Source organism: Cylas formicarius, unplaced genomic scaffold (assembly GCF_029955315.1).
Source record: "Cylas formicarius isolate icCylForm1 unplaced genomic scaffold, icCylForm1.1 PGA_scaffold_7__23_contigs__length_41026272, whole genome shotgun sequence".
Classification (NCBI taxonomy): Eukaryota; Metazoa; Arthropoda; class Insecta; order Coleoptera; family Brentidae; genus Cylas; species Cylas formicarius.
This window is the reverse complement of record NW_026844352.1, coordinates 34,750,725-34,768,100: the sequence shown is the minus strand read 5'-3', so window position 1 is coordinate 34,768,100 and position 17,376 is coordinate 34,750,725. Positions and strand designations below refer to the sequence as shown.

General features: G+C 35.3%; 2 protein-coding genes across 4 annotated transcripts in view; one reads left to right on the top strand and one right to left on the bottom strand.

The window, feature by feature from the left end:
- Positions 1-17,376, top strand: part of LOC132705032 (paired box protein Pax-6-like) — a 64,136-nt gene that overhangs the window by 27,299 nt on the left and 19,461 nt on the right. The gene's annotated exons all lie outside the window — the stretch shown is intronic.
- LOC132705033 (uncharacterized) lies at positions 13,231-15,581 on the bottom strand. Its single transcript, XM_060675447.1, has 2 exons — positions 15,524-15,581; positions 13,231-14,363 (listed from the first exon to the last, which is right to left on the bottom strand). Exons 1-2 carry the CDS (start codon positions 15,527-15,529, stop codon positions 13,728-13,730), a joined length of 642 nt encoding a protein of 213 aa, XP_060531430.1. The 5' UTR covers positions 15,530-15,581; the 3' UTR covers positions 13,231-13,727.

The following is a 17,376-nucleotide window of genomic DNA, read 5'->3' as shown; positions in this document are numbered from 1 at the left end:
AGTATATGCAAAAGGTTTAAGGGCTCCGCTTGAAAACCTTGTGAATCAGTGGTTTTGTGAAGAATACTTAGCAGCTTACCAACCAAATTCTCATGGTTTAGAATAGCTTGGGACTGTACACCGGAAGCCGAACGGAAGAAGGTTAACCTTATAATTAGGCTCATTAAAGAAGATAGGTGTGAATGTACTTGTTTTTCATGTCCAAAAGGCAGTTATTAGGAAAGGGACCACCAAGAAAGTGAACTCAGGAAGAGAACAAAATGCACTTTTTGTAAAGTAAACGGACGTTGAGTTCTCGAGTGTCCAAAGGAAAGCAGGAATAATACCCATGAATCGGAGAGAGCGTCGGCGGATCTTTCTGATGTCACTACATCGTAATTATTAACCTCTGATGATGACAGCGAAGTTTGGATTGCAGATTCAGGTGCTAGCATGTATATCACTTTTAATGAAAAATACTGGAAAAAGTGAATCACCGCCTAGTGCAACGAGAGCTTCAAAATGTGTTGTTTGTGCCTGATTTCGAAAGAAATCTTTTTTCTATAGGAACTATTAGAAATAAACTTTTCTTTTCACGCTTATAAAGAAAGATGGGAAAATCGCGACGGTGACGGTAAGCTATCGTCAGTCGGAGTTCGGTACGAATCAATTGTGTTGTTCCTTTGATCTGCATTTATTTTACCGTATTATATTTTTCGCTAAGATTTTTTTAACTGTGTTGAATTCTTTATTGTAAACAATGAAAACTTCACCAGTTGGCCGTGACATGTATGTAATTTAAAACAGAGCAATTTTATTTAAACTACACAAATACACATTTTTAAACCACTAAAATAATTAAACTAGTCATTATTGATTAAAAGAAATTTAAAAAAAAATCGTTTTAATTTTGCAAAAAAAAATCTTAATTTCTTATCTTGTGGAAATGGAAGTGGTTACAAATAATAAACGGCCGTGCTTGTAAGCCATCTACAGGCTATTTCAGTGGCTATTTCTCAAATCTGTCATTGTTTGGTACTGGACAGTATATAAATGCTACCCCGAATTTGCGTAATTGTCTATTTCATGTATTCAGCAATTCAGCATGTAATGGGCAATTCTGTAATTTTATAAGCAGAAGTTTTAGCAGAAGCTTTTAGCCTTAGCAACCAGTTAAAACCGGTATACCGAGTTAAAAACATGTTCTGTAAAGAACTTTTTGTTCCTTCCAGAAGATCGATTCTTAAAAAAACTATTTAGTAAAAGATACAAACCTATTGTTTCCAGAATTTAATTAAAAAAAAAAAGATTATTTGAGTCATGTGGGGCAATTGTGCGCAGGCTTATTATTTATAAAACCGTTGACAGTAGAGTAGGGGAATCAACTGCCTTCAGTAGTCACTACGACGTTGGACAAAAGACTAGAGTCTTGTCTGGCAAAGTTACGTAGTTTTAGTAATATTGGTAAGTAAAAATTTTGATTATTATTCTTACCATTTTTTCCAATTTAGAATTCAAATACTGTTATATTTATGTAGCGGTAATTAGTATTAATTATGTCCAATTATGCTCGTTTATATATCTAATTTTATCAGCTATACATCAAAACTTGGTAGAATGACGCAAAAATGTGTAATTTTAAACTAAATCTTTAAAGGCGATTAGGGTTAAGTGTACGCATACGGTTGTGGGGTAAGAGTACGCATATTTTAATGCGTACTTTTACCCCGATAGTGAGTTCTTTGTGTATTGACACTCGTTGTTATTTGTTTCAGGTTATACTTATATATTTCTTAAAAAAAAACTACAATGCCTCGAAATTACAAGCGGAAGGCTCCACACAGGTCCGTTGTTACCCGTGATCAATTTGATGCTGCTAAGCGATTGACTGCCGAAGGTTTAAGTAAAATAAAAGCAGCTGAACAGGTTGGAATGAAAGAGAGTACTCTCAGGAAGCGATTAAAATCTGATTCAACTGCTCTAAAATTAGGAAGATTTACTTCAACTTTCACAAGTGAGCAAGAAAATGAAATATATAATTATTTAAAAAGATGTGATGATCTCTATCATGGTCTTAATATGACAACTGTAAGAACATTGATCTACGAGTATGCTGAAATAAATCATATTCCTCATCGGTTTAATCAAAAGTCGAAAATGGCTGGACGTGATTGGGTGTATGGATTTTTAAAAAGGCACCCTGACTTGAATTTACGACAACCCACGTCAACTAGCATAGCTAGAGCAAATAAAACTGAAAATTCTAAAAAAAAAAACAAAGAAGAATACTACTACCAAAGATAAGGCTGTTAAAGTTAAGGCTAGTCAAGAAAATATTAATGATTTTAAGGAAAATGCTTACTGTGCATTGTGTGGTGAAAAATACGTTGATCCACCTACAGAGGATTGGATTAAATGTAGCTTATGTCATAGCTGGTGGCATGAACAGTGCACTCATTATGAAACTGGTGCTTTCATATGTGATATATGTTCTAATAATTAAGATTTTATCATATTCGTTAAAAACGATCTCATTTGAATTTATCTCTATTCAAAACTGTTAACTACTCTAAGCCTTATTCTCGATAAAAATCAAGTTAAACAGCATTTGCCAAAAATTATATATTTGTATTTTGTATTTGTATTGATAAAAATTATATTTATAACATTAAATATGGTGTAACTATATGTAACAAGTTTTGGTTTAAATTATTACAAATGCGCACACTTACCCGCAGTGCTGCGCACGTTTACCCCAATATTGGGGTAAGTGTGCGCATTCTGACTAACATTTATTTTATTTTATTTCTTTAATTACAATTAAGTAAATTGAATTTCATGTTATGTAATTGTTAAATCAATAAATCCTTTAAATAAATACTTTTATTTCAATTTATTTTGTACAATTATTACAATTTTATGACCATAGAAAAAAAAATGCGCACTCTTGCCCAACATGACTCTACAGCTTCTTCTAGTATGTTGAATTGCATATTCTTCAACCATTACTGCGTTTATATCCTTGTCCAAAACTAACTGAACCTTTATGAACAAGGTTTCGAATATTTGTTTCATCATTTTTCAGAATTTCTTTCGAATCAGGTATCTATAATACCATGCTTTGTAGCCCCTTTAAATTTTAGTTCTGTTCCTGGCAAAACTATTCCAATGAGATTCGCTGGGTCGCCTCTTCCCCATTCGAATTCACTAATACCTATTAAACATTAGAGAATATTTTATTAACCAAAATCGGACTCGCGCACGATAAGGGTTCTGTACTATGCAAAGAAACGGGCGCCCGCTGGCGCCAATTTTTCTGTTTTTAGATATTTGTTTTTTATTATCTGTGGAAATTTCAATGGTCTGGTTATCACGATTTAAGAGCAATTTGGAATTAACAGTGTTGCTGTTTTTAGTTATTGGTCTTATAGCAGCAACATACATACATTATCCGTAAAAATGTCAACTGTGTAGCTATCATGGTTCATGAGATAGAGCCTGGAGACAGACGGACAGACAGTGGAGTCTTATTAAATAGGGTACCTGTTTTTAGCCTTTGGGTACGGAAACTTAAATATTGATTGAGTCATATGTTATTTATCTAGTAGCACGTTGAATGATCCCAATTTTTTATAAATCACAATTTTTTTAGCTTGTTGCAGAATATTTGTATAAGCCGCCACATTTCTCAATTTAACTGTTGACTGCTTATATCAATGCTTGGGGTACCCTCCTCATTTTCCATAGGATTGCAAATGAGCTACAAAAAATTGCATTTCGATTAATTTTTAAATGTGACACATGACCAGATAATTTCCTGCGTACACAATTGCTAAAAATAACCTTTTTTTTTTCAGTAGTAGATACTTCACGAAGAAGTAAATAAAGTTCTGTGTTCTCAACCTGAATGATCTCTATGTGTTCTTGTGGCACTTCCCTCCCATACCATCTTTAGGTTGATGTTCTTGGAATTGTATTAGTTTACAATAATTTTTTTCTAATAATTGATTGAATCTTCCGTAATAGCTAATGGTGTATTTGCTTCTGGTACTGTATTTTCAATTTCTTCATCTTCATTTTGGCAATATTGCTTTGTAGGGATCATAATCGAGTGGCTTAAAATTCGCGCCTCCCCGTCTAATATATCTGCCCCAAACATTGCGTAAACAAAAAATTGAAACAATTGAAGTTCGACAATCTTTTAGTATTTCTACTGAATCATTGTCTAATACCTTCAAGCAAAAGCTTCGTCGTCTTCCAAATATAAATTATTATTCTTCTATTTCGGGGACGATGTTTTCAATAACTTTAAAATGTTTATTTTCCCAGCATAAAACATGAAATATTAAAACCGTTCCCGTTACATGCTAATTTTCTTGACACGAAAATCTTGACTTTTGTCTATACTATATGCCAAAATTATTTTCAGAATTTATTTTATGTGAATACCAATTACAAAACTCTATTCGGCGTTGTGAGTTTTGAATCAGATCAAATTTATATGGCTTGCATTTGTATTTTTTTAGGATGGCCCGCGATTTAATAATTTCGACAGAATCTTCTACTTTTCTGCAATAACTGCTTAAATATATTCGGATTGAAGGCAACATATTAATTTTCTTTGCAGCGGGACTTTTGTTGTTGGTTTTTAATTTTACGAATTTGGGAAAAACCTTATCTTGCAGACATTTGTTGAAAAACCAAATGTTTTGGGAACATATTCGGCAACGTAGAGGTAATTTAAAATACCAAATAGTCAAGAGACCAATTTCCGCTTCTTTCAAAAATTGAACTGAGGTGGCTTTTACTTGATGAAAATCCATTTATCAAAACAAATAAGAACTAAAAGTTAAGATTTTCACGAAATTATATATTTTGACATGACAATTGTTTCGATAACACCGGTGTTGTCGAAACAATTGTCATGTAAAAATATATAATTTAGTGAAAATCTTAATTTTCTCAATTTACATGTTTTCTTTGTTGTAAATATGGTTTACAAAATGATCCACGTCGAATTAAATTTGACATTAATCGTTAAAAAATTCTTTTATTCGACTGTCTTCTTTATGCATCTCGATCAGTAATAGATGATAAATAGATGTTCTTCTTCATTTCTAAATATATATGAATATATAACATCGTAGCCTGTCTTATTTTTCAAAGTTTTCAAGTTTACTAGACTGCCATTGGCGATTTTTCAAAGAAACTTCTTCAGGCTACTCTAATACTATTTACAAAAGATCTGGATTACTCCTGCGTCGGTTTTTGTTGAGTTGAACTTGCTAATGTTTTGCCAATCATCCTGTTGGCTTCTTCAGAGCTTAACTGAAACTGAAAACGTTAGCAAGTTCGACTCACCAACAACCAACGCAGGAGGAAGGAATAGGTGGTTTTAACCTTTTAATTAAAATTAGAAACACATATTACAAAAAAAAAGCAGTATTCGGACAGAATTTATGAATATAAGAGGAAACTGTTATTTTGTTCTTAAAAAACTTGCCATAACCAACTAAGATAAACGATTTTTTTTGTCAAAACTTAAATGATAAGCTTAATATTAAAATCAACCATAGAGTTTTGTATATTTTTGAGTTGCCCTTGACAAACTCAATCTAATTATCAAAACATGAAAGTGAAGTTTATTTCTTGGAAATAATTCTACGTAAAAACGGCACGAACCTATTTTTTATCTTTCTAATAAACTTTAGAATAATCGGGATACGCGAGGGGTGTCCAAAAATGCAAAGCTTCCAAAAACATCACCTATCTAAAAAATCAAATAGAAAATTCTGTTTACTACCGCATCTTTTATTTCTCGAATATTAACAATAACCAATGAGTTTTTTTTTAGTTTGAAAAAGTTGAAAGCTGAAGTAAAGATTCCTATCTTGACCAAAGGATTACTCCCATATAGCGATAGAAATCTAAACACCAGTTTCATATCACCGATGCCAAACAATGTAACTATATAATTCTAGCATCTTATCAATAGAATGCATTACTATGAGGTTGTGATAATATTGTTTTAAACTAATTCTATCAATGTTCTGCATTAACTACTACAACACTTTTGAATATATTCCAGATATTTGTAATTAGTTGCGTTCGATATGATTGGATAAATTTTCTATATTCACTGCCTAAAAAATCCACCAATTTTAGTTGAAATAATTGAGAACCAGAGTTGTGAGGCAAGATGCAATTGACAAATTCGATCGTATTACCAAAAAACATACAGGGTGGCCCATTTAAAAAATATATTGATTTATTTTATTTCTCGTATGCCACCGAATTCCACGTAAAAACGGCAATAAACCCACTTTTTAACTTTTCTAATAGGCTATTGAAAAATGCAAAGTATCCAAAAACAAACCAAAAGGACTTTGAAAATTGTCATCGGATTCCTTTTTTTATTCTTTTATTTTATTTGTTGAGTTGTTGACAAATACTATAAAGTGACCCAAACAAAATACAGGATGCAGTTTGAAATAGGGAAGTTATTAAAGTTTATTCTAAAACATGAGGGATTACGTATTCCCGGAACATTTTATTCCCAAAATTGTGTAAATTTTGCGGAGGGGCCGTGTAAACATTTTTTTGGTAAAATCGAGGCACTGTAATTAAAAAATAACGCTTTTGATGCAGGGGCACGCCGCAAAGGCGGATGGGCGGCACATGAGAGGCGGGTTTTACGTTGTAATTTCGAAACGAGTGGTGCCGCGGGCGGGGGGACGGGCGTAACGCGAAAAAAAAAAGCTACCAAACGCAATAATCAAACGTACAAAGCATAACCGAACAAATTGAATAAATTTTAATTAATGCGTAATAATTTGATTAAAGCGGACCGTTTGTGGTCGCGTGCGTTTGAAACAAAATTGCAACGGTGGCGGCGACGCTGCCGCCGGTTTGAAATTTCAATTAGCCCGGGCGTCCCCCCGGGGGCGGCCACGCATTACGTCCGGATTTTTAACAAATGTGTCACTCGCAGCGCTATCTGGCGAATTACGCCGGATTGATACACTAACAAGCCGACACGACCGGAGGCGGTAGTCTACCGCCCTCACCTCCCCCCCGCCAAGACCGTTTGCGAGCCGCGCCGTCGATACAGAAACATTTTTCTACGGACAATAAAATATATTTTTTTAAGAATAGGCCTTTAATCCCATCCCACACATGATGAAATAAAGGCGCATGGTGGGCCAGGATGACCCAAAAAGTTTGAAAAATTCCAAATTTTACTTTTCGTTTTTTCCAAGATATTTTCCGCAGCATTAAACAACCAGGCTTTGAACTATTTAAAAACAATTAAAACATTTAAAAACAATTAAATCTCCATGCTAACCATGAACGCGTTACGCCTCCGCTTTCTTGCAGAAATATTTAAAAAACTGTCGAACTTCTGCTTCGTGTTTTGTGGCCACGATAAGTAAATACCTTTTTTCAATGGATAAACTTAATATAGATAAGTGTAGGCTACTGATTTCAATAAGGACATATTAATTTTCTTTTTTTGGATTCCACGTGACTGTTATTTAATTGAATCTGTGTTCTTCTTCTATTACCTAAAGTAAATTCTTCAATTTTGCTTAGATAAAAACGGGATCACAGTTTTTTTATATGAATGCTCAAACCTTCCTAAAATAGTATATTATGCAACAATTGCGGTAAACAGCATTTAACTCGCGAGTTTATTTGACACGAGCGGAACGCAGCGGAGCGAGTGAGTTAAAAAGTTGCATACTATACTTTTTCTACGACCGTTACTTTTTGGGTACATTTTCGCAAAACAACACGAATACATTCACTGTCAGAATTGGCAAACGTCAAAATTCAAAGCGTGGGAAATATCTCCGAAAACATCCGATTGCTCCTAAATCCGTGCGGTAAAATCCCGGAAATGTCCGAAGTGGCTCGGATTCGTGGGAAAGGAAACTGACGTGGTAAAGTGACGCTTCCCGCACGCTAGATCGGTCGGTAATTATGTATTTTACAGACGGGAGTAGAAAATATAAATTTCTGCCCATCTCTACCTCCCTATTTTATAAAAATATATTAAGATGCCTAAATAATGGTAACATTATAGATTTTTTTATTCATCTTCTCTCAGTTTCATGACGAATTTTTGATTTACAAATTTCTCCATATCGAAAAGATTTATACAAATGATATGTTCAACAAAAATATTTCCAGGCCTTCTCCTCAATCGAAATTTGAAAATACTATTATGAAACAAATAGAAAATATTCTGATGAGACCGATAAATGAGGAAAACCTGGTATATGACATTTCCTCACTTCATGCGTGGATTAGGTACTTAGAATGTTTTCTAAAAATTAGTTATCGGTTACAATTGCTAAAGTGGCACGTGGAACGTGCCAGTTACTCGTTAAAGAGCAAAAAACAAGAACTCAGAATGAATTTTGATGTTGTTTGGGGATCATTGTAGACCAGACAAGGCAAGGCTCAGACTTATTTTTCAAAAATTATACAGTTACCGCCGAAATTACTAAATTAGATGAAAAACTCATGTTCAGTTTTTTGATATTTTACAAGTTTTAACTAGTATTAGTATTAGACATGATGATTTTAAAATCTGTTTGAAAGAAACTGCTCGATTATTTGTTTCCCTATATCCTTGGTACAATATGCCCGTAACTATCTAACTCACAGTCCAGTGGCAATCGGACAACTTTCCGAAGAAAGAGGTCCAAGAGGCCCGTAATAATGAGTATCGAAGATACAGGGAACATAAGGCGGGAAAATGCAGCAGGCTTGCGACAAATTTTAATGAATTTCATAATTTGTTACCTTCGTCTGATCCAAAAATCGCAAATTTACGCCTTTCAGAGAAAATTTTCAAATTCTGAAGGAATCAGACAAACCTAACGACTCTGATTAAGCGCTGATTTGAAATTAAACTTGTTATATTATTACTATTATTATTAAATTAAAGTTGGTACTGTTTAGTTTTATTTTGAAACATTTTCTGCTTTTTTTTTCAAATTGGTTCCTACAAAACCTACAGATTTGCCATTATTTCAGAATAAAAAAAACAAGATGACATCCAAAGGCAGATACTCTAATGAATGAATGAATTTTAGATAGCGCATCTTCTATTTTCTAAACAAATGCCTCATAAACACAATGAAGCTTTAAGATGTTTCACCTTTTCACGAAATTCATAAAAAATCCTCATATCGCAGGTACTCTAATTTTACAAATTTAGTATTTTCTCATTAGTTTGGTCTTTGCTTGCTATATTACATGATTTCCGCGCCGTCCGAGTCGCACATCAGCTCAGTAGATTTAATGGGAAAACCCAAAGAATAGCAGGTAGAATCCCACACAGCCTCCGAACTAAATAAGCCCCATCCCACACATAGTGGAATTTCCTAGCGGAAAAATGCGCTTCCGCTTTACTAACCCACATAGCCAACGGAACAAGTTCCACTTCGGCTTTATCCTTCCCACACGGCCATCGAAAATGTCGATAAGTTGGCAAGTTGAGCCACACAAAAACGTGCACGTGTTCGCCTTTTTTTGATTGTTTATCGTGGCGGTAAAGACATTATATGCCGCTGCCGAAGCCGCGGAATTATTAGTTGAAGATATCTCGAGAAGGTTTTGGGTTCATCTTTTCCGTGAAGAGAAGCTTAAGCAATTCTTCCACCATATTCGACGACGTTTTTTACTTACTTGTCCGTAAGATCGTTTGATGGACTTCTGAAGACTGAGGCCTCACGTCTCAAAAAAACACATTCATTGGACTGTTTCTCTAGTCAATAACTGTCGCATTTTTTTTCAAATCATCACCATTTGCCGCGAGTAATGTATGCTTCCATGAAAAATATGAAATGAGAGGTACCCGGCTCACCTCGGATCAATGAGAATTAGTTACAGCGAGTTATCACGTCATCCTCATTCATTATTTTGGTCGGGATATGAAACTGAATGAAGCGGGTCGTTGAAGTGCTGTGCCGCTTATTAGGAAGGAACTACTTTTCCGTTAGCGGACTGTGTGGGATTCTATCTTTTATTCCTTGTGTTTTCGCCATCCGTTAGGACCCTATAAGTCAATTTATGGGTTTCAAAAAGATGTCAGTAGGTAAAACTCAATGGTCATCAGATGAGGGTCGTGGGAATAGACATTCCTCAAGGTTCAATCCTGTTGACGGTTTCTGATATACATAAATTACCTTGATTCCAAGTATTCCAACAGTTTCATGTGCAGCTCATTCTCTGGAGGTCTCACTGGATAAGCTCTAGGCAAACACATCGTAGGGCCGAAAGTTAGCTTCAAACAGGCTTTTGTGGGATCACGAAAAAACTCACATAGTGGCTTTTTCCATAAAAGAACTTGTAACAGCCAACTCCGAGACAGGTATCAAATTTCTGGGTGTTCATCTAGATCCAAAGTTTCACTGGAACTTTTCAATCCAGCGTATTACTTCTATGCTATTCAAGAACTTGTATCTTCTCGAACACTTTTATCTCAGGATTCTCTAAGAACAGCTTACATGGCAGTATACTTACTTTGCGCTCGATGTATATTCTGCGGATCTTAAAATTTGTTCTGAACCACCGAGATCAATATACGAGCCACCAGGCAGTTCACAATACATAAAAGACAACTGGTGCCTATATACTATATACAACGAGTATGTAAAATGATTTAAATGTATGCCACAATGCTTTTTTAGCTTTACAAAATATATATAAATAAGTAAATTTTAATTTGCACAAGTCCCAGTCTATATCTATCTTATAGGACCGTCGCCGTACTCACAGGTCTCTCTTTTTTGCTCAGATCTTTAATAACTTCACCAAATCTTTTTTTCTTGCAGTTAAAACGTTTTCCTGTAGAGTTAACCGCATATTTCTGAAATCGACCCAACACTTTGTAAAAATCGTGTAACACAATACAATAATGTTCCAACCAACTGAAATTTATTTGTAAACATTAGTGACGTCCATTAAAATCAACGACTACTACGTCAGGAACAATAAGGTCTAAATGGCACCCATATTACTACCTATGTTTCTTATGGAGTCATGGATCTGTCCTCTGCGTATCATCAATTTGCACTCTCTCGTTATTAACACAATTTTACCGCTACTTAATCGCGCGTTTCAAATCGCGTCTTTTTTGTGGACACTCAGACGACGTCAAATGGAAGTCGGAAAAAAAGTCCAAACCTCGTAGACGGTCGCCCAAGCAATCTCGCAATTTTATCCCAATTTATCCCCCGATGGCGGCGGGTGGGGGAAGCGAGTGTAACCTCGTAAGCCTTTATTAGGGACTCGGCGAAAGTGGATATCGGAAATGCGGCGGCGCCAAACCGACACCCTTCCCGCTTCTTTTTTTGCGTACGAAATCAAAGTGTCAACAAACAAATGACATTAGAAATCGCGCGCCTGTCTAAAATGAGCAGATTCCGGGTCCTTTTGGGCTGCGGGATCGATAATGTATTCCTTTAGGGCCTGTATTTCGAAGTCAGATAAACTCCGGTTTACTTAAAACAAAATGTGTGGTACAGTCTTTCTCAATCTGCATCGTGTTGACTTTTCCCCTCAATTATGAAAGTCACCTGCTGACGGCATTAAAATTCGAGTCCGATATGGTTTTGGTAACAATAATTCATGTAAATTTAATTTATTAAATATATACAATAAACTATTTGCTAGGAATGTCTATACATCATTACATTTTTATTCTAAATATATAAATCTAATTGATGTGTCGTCATTGAGATTTAGTATAATAGGATTTATGTTGATTCGAATAGAAATGCAAAAACTTGTATAATGCTCTACTGAACTTTTCCGGCTCTCAATTGGAATGTTATTAATTACATTTTTTATCAAATTTATAACACTGGGACTTAGTACAAGTAACATTTTGCCACACAAATGCCTTATGGGGTTAAACAGTCAATGTCATCGTTGAAGACGTAAAACAGTACTCCTGTTTTTAATTAAAATAAATAAGAACTAAAAGTTCAGATTTTCACGAAATTATATATTTTTACATGACAATTGTTTCGACAACGCTGGGTTTTATCAAATTTGATATTGATATAATTGATTGATTGATATAATGTGATTTAACATTTGATAAAGACACGGTGTTGTCGAAACAATTGTCATGTCAAAATATATATTTTAGTTAAAATCTGAACTTTTAGTTGTTATTTATTTTGATAAATGGATTTTCATCCAGTAAAAGCCACCTTAGTACAATGTTTTTTAATTGCACATAAATTTCAAAAGTGGCGCTTTTTCTAACAAATATTCCTGGATTTCAGTTTTTGAATTTGATGAGGCTTGGCGTAGCAGACGGCTGTGGTAGCTTGCGTTATCAATAACAATCAATGATTGCTTTGAAACTAATTTTCAAAAAGTTCGGCACTTGTATTCTCATGATAATCCAAGCTAGAATTCTTAATATTCTTTGCGGACAACAGCAAGCCGTTTGGGACAAATCCATCTTCGGACCCAGCGTGTATTGTAGTGATGCGTTTTTATTTATTTATTTGTTTATTTATTTATATGTGACAGACGCCGCTACCCAATTACAGAATGGCACAATATAGGCTTATACTATCTAACAAATTTGGGAAAGCGAGCAAAAAATCTTTTATCTCTACAATAAAAACAAAGGTTTTGTTTAAATAAATTATAACTGCGAGCTAAAGAATTTTATATACGTTTGTTTTAAATAAAGTAAGGCTTAAACTCAATATATCTATATCTATCCCGTTTATAAAAACACAATTATTTATAAGTTCGAGCACATCTTATTATAGGAGAGTTAGAAAAGTAATTCGACCTAAAAAAAAACATCAAAACAGTTTCTTGGAGTTTCAAGCGGCTTCAAATTGTAAAATATTAAGTTTTCTTCGTACCAGCAAAAGTGTCGATCTCTGTTGTGTCTCAAGTTTAAGTTGTTAAAAAAAATTTTTGTGTGCTTTCTATTTTGATGATATACTTATTACTCTAGTACAGATCTTATCATGCTGTTATACACGATTATTACTGACTGATGCTTGTTGAATCCTTTGGTAGTTCTCAAAATGAAGCCCAGATTTCTCAAATATTTTTTGAGAATAGTTTCACTTTAGTCAAGAACAATTCCCAAGTCGTTTACTTGCTTAACTCTATTTAGCTGTTTAATATTAAGCATTAAGTTAATATCTATAAAATCCTTTTTCCTTGTAAATAGAATATATCGACATTTTTCAAGATTTAAGAATAATCAGTGGTTTCTGCAATAATCAGCAAATCTGTCAAGATCGAACTGAAGCTCTAACGTGAACGAATCTCTTTTTTACTTTTAAATCATCAGCAAAAGAAGCATAAACAGAAACCGGGAAACAAAGACCAACATAGAAAACAAAAATATTAAAGAGTGAAGGACCCAGATGAGATCCCTGAGGGACCCCCCAAGGTAACATTTGAAAAGGTTGAAAAACCGCGATTTTTTCTATGTGTAGGCTGCCCTAGTCTCGCACATCAAGCATAAAATTTTCTTTACTTTCTTGAGAACATTTTGGTGCTGTTTTAAAAACCATCGCGTAAACCTATTGTTCCCAGTCTTAAGGACATAGATGATCAATAATCACCAATTGTCGGCGCATCTATAACGTCAAAACCCCTACCGCCTGGCGAAGCACCGATTGGGTATGTCGAGAAAAGCAATCTAGTCGCTAATAACAATATATTCATCAAAAACAATCGATAACAATCTACCAACTCTGGACGTAAGCCGCGGCAACATTTGGGGCGCTGTACGCTACCGCGTGGTACCGTACGCTCGGCTCCTCTTGAATTCCGGCCAAAACCGGTGCCAACTGGTACTGCAATGTTTGAGGCTGTTCCTGGATTTTGGCGAAAGCCGGAACAGCCTGGACCGGCACCAATCTACTTTGCGTGTGTGAGTACTTGGCGGACGTAGTCAGCGGAGCCGAATACAAGAGGTTTTGACTCTGAGGTACGACTACAAATAATCCTGCCAGGTTTGCTTGTCGCTCCCTGACGTCAGACGTGAGTTTTTCAGTCCTCTGTGGTATCGCCAGGTTTCCTGTTTGTGCGGAAACCGTGGTGATCTCTTCGAAAGCTTCGGTGGTTGTGGTGGGTGGTTCGGTGGTGACCTCTTGAGGTGGCGGGCCATATTCTTGAGGCGGAGGTCCGTACGATGCTGCCGGTACAGGCAGTTGCTGCCTTTGTGATCTTGGAGGTAAGTCGAAGCCAGGTCCGGCTGGTCGGAACCCTCTCGGAGCGTAAGGTTGGGCGACACCTTGGCGGCCGAAGGAGGCTCCTTTAGGTGCGGGCGGTTCGGCGGAGGAGAGGGTGGCGATTACCAAAGTGATAGCTACTGCGTACTGAAACGATGAACGACTTTTGATAGTCACATATGAGAACCAAAACACTTAAAGAAGCAGAGTTCAGAGAGGTGCAGTTGATGCCTCATTTGGGAAGTTATATAAGTTTAGCTAATTAGATTTGGAATGAGGGCACTATTACAGAAGGGCTCGAGAGAGGTTTAAGCATAACGAAGACGGGACACCACTTTAAATATGGATGGTTGTGTGGAAATATTGATGAAAACTGTGGCTAAGTCCAAAATAAGCAAACATTTTTAAGTAACCAAAACATTGGTACAATATTGTAAATAAGTAGGTCCAATAAGGGTATCGAGATACGATATTAGTTAAACAGATGGTCCTAGATATTTAAAACAAAATCGGCCAAGAAAAAATGCTGGAAATTATTTTTTGAAATAATCACCACAGGACGTACTTTCTTCTTGACTTTTAGTTAGTTAGTTTAGTTAGAGTGAGCACTGTTTTAAAACTGAGACAAATTCGAATCTTTTCGTTTATTGCCCTTTACTCTATCTCTGGTGGGTTAGCATTTTCGGAAATAAATGTCGGTAACTCGAAAAAAAAAGCCAGCGCATTTTAATAAATTTGGAGTCATTAAAAATGATTTTTGCCAGCCTATCGCAATCGCCATTTATTGATAAATCGGGCTATGGACTATTGCGATTGTTTACCTAGCAACTAGATGGCGTTTTCTGACATAACCCCAGTGAAACCGCATGTCAGTTAACCTAAAATATTAATAAGAGAAAAAAAGAAATGTACGAATTTTGTTGAGCATTTTCACTTAACAGGTTATTATTAAACTTTAAATATATATAATTTGAAAAATAAAACGCTAAATCATTATTTATCATATCAAAGGCCAGTTTGAAGTTTCAAATACAAAGAATAAGGAATATGGACCGTAAAGCGGTTTTACAAAATTGCTAACCGCATTTTGTAGTGCATACTTCAAATGTTCAACTAATTTGGCTCGGCGTTATTTTCAATGTTTAATACCCTAAACACGTACGTCGATCGTCGTGCACCAATCCCACTGATCAGCATCTGACGGCGATTGTTTTTTCGTCATCGTCACGATTTTAGTGGTCCTTGCGACGCCCGATCACTTTCGATTAAACGATCGCAAAGAGCAAAACTAACGGTCTAGTACGTACCTTCATTTTTTTTCTCGGCTTTCACGGTCCGACGAAAAACTGAATTGATTACCGTCGGTCCCATCCGCGGGTCGTATTTATATTCGAAAAGAAAAAAAGGTTCGGACCGATCGCTACGTGATTTGTTTAACGCCGGTTAATTTAAGTCGACATAATCTTCCTTTAATTGCCTTTTGATATTGAAATGCCGAACGCGGGTTGACAATGGCCCCCATACGCGTTCTGTGTCATGGGCCTGAGCGAGTGTTTCGATTGTGCGTGATCTAGTGATTTCGATCCAAGTTTTAAGGTTCCAGAATCGAAGTAAAAAATGATTTTGACGTCTCTTCGTATTCGTACTCAGAAAGACTCAATTCTAAACTTGATAGAGCTAAAAAGTGTGTTAATTAAGTATATAGCTTATAGAAATGATTGTGTTAAAATTTTATTTTTTTCTAAATATTTTTTTAAATAATGTCCATATTTCGATGCTAATTGGTATTCGGATTTGATTTTAGTATGGCTCTAACTCGTAAAGAGCACCACTTAAGAACGTTACTATCACCGTTTGAAACGTCGTAACTTTTATGTACTCATTGTTTATTATTTGTAATTAAAATTGCTATCTCATTTGTATTAGAGAACATTATTTCAAATATTATTTAGAAAAAACAAAAATTAAAAGTTTACTATCGTATTTTAAAAATGAGACACACCTATACGTATATAAACCAAAAATTAACCAAGAAACAAAGATAAGCTAGATACTTCCAACCATAATTTAAAATATCCTAGTTGGTGATCTTGCGCAATTCCATAAACAAACATTAAACTTGCTCTTCTAACGAACTGCCCGACATACAGCCAATTTAGCTGGTCTAACATTCTCTTTATAGGAGTATATCTATCGCAGTTCAGGATGATTCTCATAACCCTATTTTGTTGTAACTGTAACTTATGTAAATCTTCTTTTGTACAAGATATAAGCAATTAACAAACATATGAAAAATGAAGCAAAATTATACTATTATACACTAATATTCTAGTCCACTACGATAAAAACCGCGATACAAGGTTAAAAAACCCCATTTTCTTACCAATTTTTTTGCATAGGTATTCAACATGATTACTAAAGCATAATTGTGGATCCAAGATCACCCCTACATATTTAATTTCGGAAACAAGCTCAATTTTATTACCCTGTATATCCACAGAATACCCCGACTTATAAAATTTTTGACAGTTAACCTTAGAACGGATAACCATGCACTTGGTTTTGGCGCTATTTAATTTCAATTTATTTTGACACAGCCATTCGTAGAAATACTGCATTTCGGTGTTCAGTTTGGTAGCTATTTCTTTGCAATCGTTTCCAGAGACTGAAATAAGCGTGTCATCAGCAAATAAGTTAACAAAGGAGTTTTTTGAAACCTGATGCACATCATTTATATAAATGATAAATAAAAGCGGGCCCAACACGCTTCCCTGCAGTACCCCCCAACTGCTATCCCTATAACTAGAAACATTATTATTAATTTTAGTCTAGTGAGATCTAACAGATAAAAAGTTCTTTATCTATTCTAGTGCAGAGCCTTTAATGCCATATAAACCTAATTTTGTAATAAGAATGTCCCTGTCAATAGTCTCAAATGCACGTTTAAAATCTACAAAAACACTCAGAATTAGTTTTGATTCATTCATGTCTTTCCGCCACACTGCACACATATATTGCAACGCAGATTCGCACGAGTGTTTGCTCCTGAAACCAGACTGCACTATGATGCTTGTTTTTAGTTTATCAGGCATTTTTTCCGGCACTTAAAGACGCATTCACCAAATATAACAACGGATAACCTTTACACAAAATAAATCCT